Source organism: Salvelinus alpinus, chromosome 17 (genome assembly GCF_045679555.1).
Source record: "Salvelinus alpinus chromosome 17, SLU_Salpinus.1, whole genome shotgun sequence".
In the NCBI taxonomy this organism is placed as follows: domain Eukaryota; kingdom Metazoa; phylum Chordata; class Actinopteri; order Salmoniformes; family Salmonidae; genus Salvelinus; species Salvelinus alpinus.
In genome coordinates, this window is record NC_092102.1 from 49509468 (window position 1) to 49518653 (window position 9186).

General features: G+C 44.5%; 1 protein-coding gene across 3 annotated transcripts; it reads right to left on the bottom strand.

Annotated features, from left to right (window-relative positions):
- Nucleotides 1-600: 600 nt before the first annotated feature.
- LOC139543131 (small ribosomal subunit protein eS21-like) lies at nt 601-8433 on the bottom strand. Of its 3 annotated transcripts, none has more exons than XM_071349347.1 (6): nt 8316-8433; nt 5994-6075; nt 5031-5094; nt 4730-4801; nt 2945-3000; nt 601-664 (listed from the first exon to the last, which is right to left on the bottom strand). In XM_071349347.1, the coding sequence occupies exons 2-6, from the start codon at nt 6041-6043 to the stop codon at nt 655-657; spliced, it is 252 nt and encodes an 83-aa protein (XP_071205448.1). In that variant the 5' UTR covers nt 6044-6075; nt 8316-8433; the 3' UTR covers nt 601-654. The 3 variants fall into 3 exon arrangements, with proteins under 3 accessions (XP_071205448.1, XP_071205449.1, XP_071205450.1); XM_071349348.1 differs by having other exon boundaries at nt 8211-8345; XM_071349349.1 differs by lacking the exon at nt 8316-8433 and adding an exon at nt 6646-6678.
- Nucleotides 8434-9186: the final 753 nt, after the last annotated feature.

A 9186-nucleotide genomic window follows, 5' to 3' on the forward strand; every position in this document is an offset into this window, starting at 1 on the left:
GAGTAGCTGCTGCCTTGGCAGGAACTAATGGGGATCCATAATAAACCCCAGGAAGAGTAGCTGCTGCCTTGACAGGAACTAATGGGGATCCATAATAAACCCCAGGAAGTGTAGCTGTGGCCTTGACAGGAACTAATGGGGATCCATAATAAACCCCAGGAAGAGTAGCTGCTGCCTTGGCAGGAACTAATGGGGATCCATAATAAACCCCAGGAAGAGTAGCTGCTGCCTTGACAGGAACTAATGGGGATCCATAATAAACCCCAGGAAGTGTAGCTGTGGCCTTGACAGGAACTAATGGGGATCCATAATAAACCCCAGGAAGAGTAGCTGCTGCCTCGGCAGGAACTAATTGGGATCCAGAACAAAAACAAATCAAGGAGACCAAGGATGGGCAACTCCAGTCCTCGAAGGGCCTGATTGGTGTCACAATTTCCCCCAGTCCCAACTTACACACCACACTCCAATAATCAAGATCTTCAGTTTGGAATGCTGTTTTGCTGACGGAGGGAAAAAGTGACCCCACTTTAGGCCGCAGAGGACCGGAGTTGTCCATCCCAGTCTCAAAACTAAAGTACTAATGATGCCACTTGAAACGAATTCATTTGACATGTTTTTATTTTACAAAGAGATTCCAGAGTTGCATGTCCCAGACTAGAAGTTCCTGTAAGGAAGAGAGGGAACTCATTAGAACACATCAACGGGGACGTTACATCTGGCAGTGTTGAAGTAGAGACAAAATGACAACAGGTACGTTACACCTGGCAGTGTTGTAGTAGAGACAAAATGACAACAGGTACGTTACACCTGGCAGTGTTGTAGTAGAGACAAAATGACAACAGGTACGTTACACCTGGCAGTGTTGTAGTAGAGACAAAATGACAACAGGTACGTTACATCTGACAGTGTTGTAGTAGAGACAAAATGACAACAGGTACGTTACATCTGACAGTGTTGTAGTAGAGACAAAATGACAACAGGGACGTTACATCTGACAGTGTTGTAGTAGACACAAAATGACAACAGGTACGTTACATCTGACAGTGTTGTAGTAGACACAAAATGACAACAGGTAGCCAGGATGATGTTGATCAACATCTATTCACAAATGTATATATACATTTGTAGATCCAGACCGATATTAGTTTAGGTATTTATGGCACCAGTAAGATACTGATAAAGACAAACGGACCTACATTTCGAAGACCTACGGCCACAACTAGGAAGACCTACGGCCACAACTAGGAAGACCTACGGCCATAAATACTAAGAAGACCTACGGCCACAACTAGGAAGACCTACGGCCACAACTAGGAAGACCTACGGCCATAAACAGGAAGACCTACGGCCACAACTAGGAAGACCTACGGCCACAACTAGGAAGACCTACGGCCACAACTAGGAAGACCTACGGCCACAACTAGGAAGACCTACGGCCACAACTAGGAAGACCTACGGCCACAACTAGGAAGACCTACGGCCACAACTAGGAAGACCTACGGCCACAACTAGGAAGACCTACGGCCACAACTAGGAAGACCTACGGCCACAACTAGGAAGACCTACGGCCACAACTAGGAAGACCTACGGCCACAACTAGGAAGACCTACGGCCACAACTAGGAAGACCTACGGCCACAACTAGGAAGACCTACGGCCACAACTGGGAAGACCTACGGCCACAACTGGGAAGACCTACGGCCACAACTGGGAAGACCTACGGCCACAACTGGGAAGACCTACGGCCACAACTAGGAAGACCTACGGCCATAAACACGAAGACCTACGGCCACAACTAGGAAGACCTACAGCCACAACTAGGAAGACCTACGGCCACAACTAGGAAGACCTACGGCCACAACTAGGAAGACCTACGGCCACAACTGGGAAGACCTACGGCCACAACTGGGAAGACCTACGGCCACAACTGGGAAGACCTACGGCCACAACTAGGAAGACCTACGGCCATAACTGGGAAGACCTACGGCCACAACTAGGAAGACCTACGGCCACAACTAGGAAGACCTACGGCCATAACTGGGAAGACCTACGGCCATACACACGAAGACCTACAGCCATAAACAGGAAGACCCACGGCCATAAACAGGAAGACCCACGGCCATAAACAGGAAGACCCACGGCCATAAACAGGAAGACCCACGGCCATAAACAGGAAGACCCACGGCCATAAACAGGAAGACCCACGGCCATAAACAGGAAGACCCACGGCCATAAACAGGAAGACCCACGGCCATAAACAGGAAGACCTACAGCCATCCATCATCTACATTTGGTTACTTCAGAACAATGTTTCCACAAATCCTGGGGAACCTAGCATTACACACGAGGAAAAGCTGACTAGAACAAAACAAATGTTAGTGATAAAAAATAAAATAAACTTTGTGATCGGCAAGGAACAGGAAACACCCATTCTCCCTGATTGGGCTGTTTTAACAGCGGAAATATTTTAATCCAATCATGTTCTGCCCCTGAACAAGGCATTTGAACATCTTGGCCATGTTCTGTTATAATCTCCACCCGGCACAGCCAGAAGAGGACTGGCCACCCCCCAGAGCCTGGTTCCTCTCTAGGTTTCTTCCTAGGTTCTGGCCTTTCTAGGGAGTTTTTCCTAGCCACCGTGCTTCTACACCTGCATTGCTTGCTGTTTGGGGTTTTAGGCTGGGTTTCTGTATAAGCACTTTGTGACATCGGCTGATGTAAGAAGGGCTTTATAAATAAATTTGATTTTGATAGAAGACTAATACCGTTTCCAGTCGACTGACGGGTTAAGTACTTTTGCAGTAACCCGTGTTCTCAGATCAAGGGTGGCTCGTTCCAGCGTTTAAGACTTAGCACAGGTCAACAGGTGCATAGGGCTCGGGTAAAAAGGGGCAGTGCACTACATAAGGATGCCACTTGGGATGAAGCCCAGACCCAGTACTTACTTTGACACGATGCTGTCGGTCTTAGCCAGCCTCAGGAGGGAGTCGTCAGCCTCGCCCTGAAGGAGGAGCCGTTAAAGACAGTTTACTACACACACTTCTCATAGGACTATCACAAAGGGAAAAAAGCACAATATCAAATGATGCCATGGCATTTCAGTTGTCTACAAGTGGCTTCCTCTCCAGAATCTACACTGATGTGGAAGAACTGGGTAATTCATTAGAGTCATTCAACTTTTTACACGCCTCACATCTCATAACACTGACCCTGTATTCAGGACATAAAGTTCATTTATTTGACACGTTTGTTGTATTTTTTTAAATTTTTTATTAACTTTAGTGCCTTATTGCAAACAGGATATCTGGAATCTGTTTTATGATGGACATTGAGGTTAGTATTGTGGAGTAACTACAATGTAACATCTCGTAAAAGGGATGCGATCAGAACATAGAAAACCAAAGACTACGGAAGGACAGTTCTGTCTCAGTCACATGAACCTGGACGTTACGATCACAGTTACAGTTGTTGCCAGTGGGAATATTGTCTGAGGTTTGACTACAGTCTAGCTGTAGGCAGGTTCTCAAACCATCTCAGTTCTCTACTAGACACTACAAGAGAGGACAGGACCTCAAACCGTCTCAGTTCTCTACTAGACACTACAAGAGAGGACAGGACCTCAAACCGTCTCAGTTCTCTACTAGACACTACAGGAGAGAACAGGACCTCAAACCGTCTCAGTTCTCTACTAGACACTACAGGAGAGGACAGGACCTCAAACCATCTCAGTTCTCTACTAGACACTAAAGGAGAGGACAGGACCTCAAACCATCTCAGTTCTCTACTAGACACTACAAGAAAGGACAGGACCTCAAACCATCTCAGTTCTCTACTAGACACTACAAGAGAGGACAGGACCTCAAACCATCTCAGTTCTCTACTAGACACTACAAGAGAGGACAGGACCTCAAACCATCTCAGTTCTCTACTAGACACTACAGGAGAGGACAGGACCTCAAACCATCTCAGTTCTCCACTAGACACTACAGGAGAGGACAGGACCTCAAACCATCTCAGTTCTCTACTAGACACTACAGGAGAGGACAGGACTTCAAACCATCTCAGTTCTCTACTAGACACTACAGGAGAGGACAAAACCTCAAACCGTCTCAGTACTCTACTAGACACTACAGGAGAGGACAGGACCTCAAACCATCTCAGTTCTCTACTAGACACTACAAGAGAGGACAGGACCTCAAACCATCTCAGTTCTCTACTAGACACTACAGGAGAGGACAGGACCTCAAACCATCTCAGTTCTCCACTAGACACTACAGGAGAGGACAGGACCTCAAACCATCTCAGTTCTCCACTAGACACTACAGGAGAGGACAGGACCTCAAACCGTCTCAGTACTCTACTAGACACTACAGGAGAGGACAGGGCCTCAAACCATCTCAGTTCTCTACTAGACACTACAGCTGGACCTCAAACCATCTCAGTTCTCCACTAGACACTACAGGAGAGGACAGGACCTCAAACCATCTCAGTTCTCTACTAGACACTAAAAGAGAGAACAGGCCACTATAACAGATCAACGACCTGCAGCGGCGCCTTGTAGTGTTGCAAAATGATGGTAACTTTCCCTAAACTCCCAGGTATTCCAGAAATCCTGGTTAGGGGAACTCTGGGAATCAGGAGGGAATAAGCAGAAAATCCAGACTCCTCTAGCAGAAATGTACAGTGGGCAGAAATGTACAACCGTAGCCTAGGAGAAAGAGGAAACGTACCATTCTACGTACGGCACCGCAGATAGCGTAGGTCTTGAACTGACCATTGAAGCGACCGGTTACCTTGTCAACCTGCAATAGAAAATACAAAGGGGAAATGGAATCAATACAATGAGATCTTACAGTAGTAATGAGCGTTAGGTTAACACAGCAGATCAATGAAGACGGTACAGGCAGCGACCTAAATTGGCACACTATTCCCCATCGGCCCCAAAAGGGGGGGGCTTTCAGCAAGACGCAACGTTTCGGAATGTTTTAAGAAGAGTTCGCCTCGAAAGAGTTTTGTCATCAGTGACGTTACCTCAGCAATGTTGATCTGGATGGAGGCGTGGTCCTTGGCTCCGATGATCCTGTTGCTTGCAGAACTGAAAGACCAGGTAAAAAGGGAAAAAAAAGGAATTAGAAAGGGGTATTTTCATCGCCGCTGTAAAGTTAGCTAGCGATACATATTAAAACTAATCATATCACAAACTGTAAGGTATTATTCATTCTAACGCATTAGCTACTGCAGAGAGCATACTGTTCAGGAATAAAAAAGTACACTTTAAGCAACTGTATTTAATAAGGCCCTTTTATACACCAAGTTGTCACACGGTGCTTTACAGATACCTGCTCTAAAACCCTGAAGAACAAGGGATACATAAGAGACGGGTCAGCTAACAAGCAGGTTAGAGACTCGACGTTGAAATTTCTTTGGATTTAACGTCGGGCATAAATACGTTTGGATATACCATCTTAAATTCCAACCGCCAAAAGGACCAACAGCACAGACAACTGTAAAAGTATATTAAAACAGATTTTTTTTTTTACAAATCGGGCCCCCCCCCAGTGGCGCAGTGGTCTAAGGCCCTGCACCGCTGTGCTAGCTGTGTCACTAGAGATTCTGGTTTGAGTCCAAGTTCAGGCTCTGTCGTAGCCGGTCGTGACCGGGAGACCCGTGGGGCGGCGCAGAATTGGCCCAGTGTTGTCCGGGTTAGGGGAGGGTTTGGCCAGCGGGGATGTTCCTGTCCCATCGCCTCTCCCGAGTCCGTACGGGAGTTGCAGCGATGGGACTGTAACTACCAATTGGATACCACGAAATTGGGGAGAAAAAGGGGTAAAAAAATATAAATTTTTATTCTGCATTCTGGCTTGTAGAGGAAACTTTCCTGGTCCAAATGCTCATTTATGCCTGACGTACAATTCGAGGATAATCGACGGCGGGTTTTCCGGGCTAGCTAGCTACCACAGGCTTCCATAACACAGGGGCACTCTGGGTACTCACCATTTACGTGGGACGTACAGGTCCACGAATTCACCGGCGTCGTTCTGCATTCTGATTTTGAGTGATGATCGGTCAACTGGATCTGTCAGTAGCAAAGGAAAATGATTAATAAAACATTAGGCCGGTTAGTCTCACACAGAATGTCCAGTGTATTGTAGCCCGGAAACCAGACATTGAATTTCATTAAGTTGTTGGTCGGGCATAAAAAGAAAAACGTTCCTCTCGCGACCTCCACAAGTCAGAATGCTGAATAAAATAACACGTTTTCTTTTTTTACCAGTTGTCCGTGTGGTTGGGTCTTTTTGCGGGTAGGAATGTGAAGACGGGAACGTATAATTACGTAAACGTTTCATAGCGGTGGTAATTACGTAACCGTTTCATAGCGGTGGTAATTACGTAAACGTTTCATAGCGGTGGTAGTAGTACGTTCAGATTTTGATTGCCTCATGCATGTTGCACAAGATGAAAATACTTGCGTACTAGCCGAGCTCATGCTTACACGGTTCTGCTTTAAGTGACAGAAATCTAAAGGTACTACCAGCGCTTTGAAAGTCGATTCAATTATATATATATATAAATATATAAAATTATTCCTGAGTGGCGCAGCTGTTTAAGACACTCCATCTCAGTGCAAAAGGTGTCACTACAGTACCTGGTTCGAATCCAGGTTGTATCACATCCGGCCGTGACTGGGCGGTGCACAATTGGCCGAGCGTTGTCCGGGTTAGAAAGTAAATTGTAAATAAGAGTTTGTCCTTAATTGACTTGCCTTGTTAAATAAAATATACTCATCTATGAAAACCAACGGTCCAAATTGCAAATCTCCATAATCCATTTCAAAATTATTGGAGTTTCTACCCTTGCAGGAATGACGAAATTCAGAGAAGTTTTTTTAAATGGAAAAATAGCATTGGTTAGCTAGGCTGGACGCTGTGCGAGAATGAAGGCTAATTGACAGGCTCACTGTTTAACTCGTCATCTTTTTCATATTTTAGTCTAGGCGTTTTATATTACGAAACTCCTATTTTACAGATGCCCAACAAGAGCATCCTGTCGGGCTGTATCGCCCACAACCGTAAGGCTCTCTAGAGGGTGGTGAGGTCTGCACAACGCATCACCGGGGGCAAACTGCCTGCCCTCCAGGACACCTACACCACCCGATGTCACAGGAAGGCCATAAAGATCATCAGGGACAACAACCACCCGAGCAACTACCTGTCATCCAGAAGGCGAGGTCAGTACAGGTGCATCAAAGCAGGGACCGAGAGACTGAAAAACAGCTTCTATCTCAAGGCCATCAGACTGTTAAACAGCCACCACTAACAGAGAGAGGCTGCTGTCAACAAACACTCAAATCTGGCTTTAATAAAATGGACTTAAAGGTATCACTAGTCACTTTAAATAACACCGCTTTAATAATGTTTATATATCCTACATTACTCATCTCATATGTATATATACTGCTCTATACCATCTTGCCTGTGACACACGGCCATTGCTCATCCATATATTTATATGTACATATTCTTATTCATTCCTTACATTTGTGTGTATCATGTAGTTGTTGTGAATTTGTTAGATTACTTGTTAGATATTACTGCACGGAGCACTGAGCGTACCGCGAACTCTTTGTCTATCCTTTTACATTAACTCAGATCGTAATGCTAATTTTGCGACACATCGGAAACAGACCGACCACCATAACATGTCAAATCCTAAAAAGTTGCTGTGAGAAAGCGGTAACAGAGCTCAGTGCTTATTATCGGAAATATTAGGTTCCGAAATCTGACTTTTTGGATATGTTAGAGACACCACTGAAGGATTCAGAATAATTTGTCTTGGTAAAATGTATTTTATAACATAAGGAAGTGACATTTCATCACCAAAGCTCTCACACCCTACAAATGGCTAGCTACATTTACGTACGCTTGCTAACGTTTACTAGTCTGAAAATGACTAGCAGTTTGCACGAGTTAGCAAAAAGAAACACTGCGCGTATTATAATAAGAATGTAATAAGACCCAGTTTTCCCCGAAAACGATGTCTCTAGTTGATAGAGGATATTTTCTACTAGTTGACTAGTGGCTACGAAGCCATGTGAAATCTGCGTTGACGCCGACGGCTCCAGCATGTGGCAAACAGCGGTAACATGCAGCCTGTATTTTACCATAAAATGTATAAAAATAACGTCAGCATTCAAACCAAACAAAGTATTACCGTAGGCGGAGCTGTTTAGCAAAATATTATTTCACGAAATCGACATCCATGGTTGATAATAGTACAGTATTTTCGTATTTGTACAACAGAGAAAATTCCTCTCACCGTTTATCACAAATGGCTGACAGGAAAGGGAGAGTATAGCTTCCGGAAGTTAAAACCAGTTCGACTAGTGTCGCAAGCAATTACTTCCTATGGGCGCTTAAAAAAACGTATAAAATGTTCCTTTTTTAAAAACTCGATGCCATAGAAATACTGAATAGAGGGAATCAGATAGACAAGAGTAATACAGGTCTCATAATAAGCATGAACATCTCTAAGTGTCTATCCGTTTGATACAGATTCGATAAACAAGTTTAACAGGTATGATATTTTATTAGGTATATAACCATTCAGTTGTTGAAAAATACATAATATTGTTTGACATATATTTATGAATACAATCAATCAAATACGCAATAAACAGATTTTTTCCTTCACCTTCAATATGAAGAAAACAATTGACAAGAAGAAAAAAGACAAGGAATACATAGGTATTCATTACATCCACCACAGTAGTGAGTCATTTAGCAGACTCTCTGATCCAGAGCCACTACAGTAGTGAGTCATTTAGCAGACTCTCTGATCCAGAGCCACTACAGTAGTGAGTCATTTAGCAGACTCTCTGATCCAGAGCCACCACAGTAGTGAGTCATTTAGCAGACTCTCTTATCCAGAGCCACTACAGTAGTGAGTCATTTAGCAGACTCTCTGATCCAGAGCCACCACAGTAGTGAGTCATTTAGCAGACTCTCTTATCCAGAGCCACTACAGTAGTGAGTCATTTAGCAGACTCTCTGATCCAGAGCCACTACAGTAGTGAGTCATTTAGCAGACTCTCTTATCCAGAGCCACTACAGTAGTGAGTCATTTAGCAGACTCTCTGATCCAGAGCCACTACAGTAGTGAGTCATTTAGCAGACTCTCTGATCCAGAG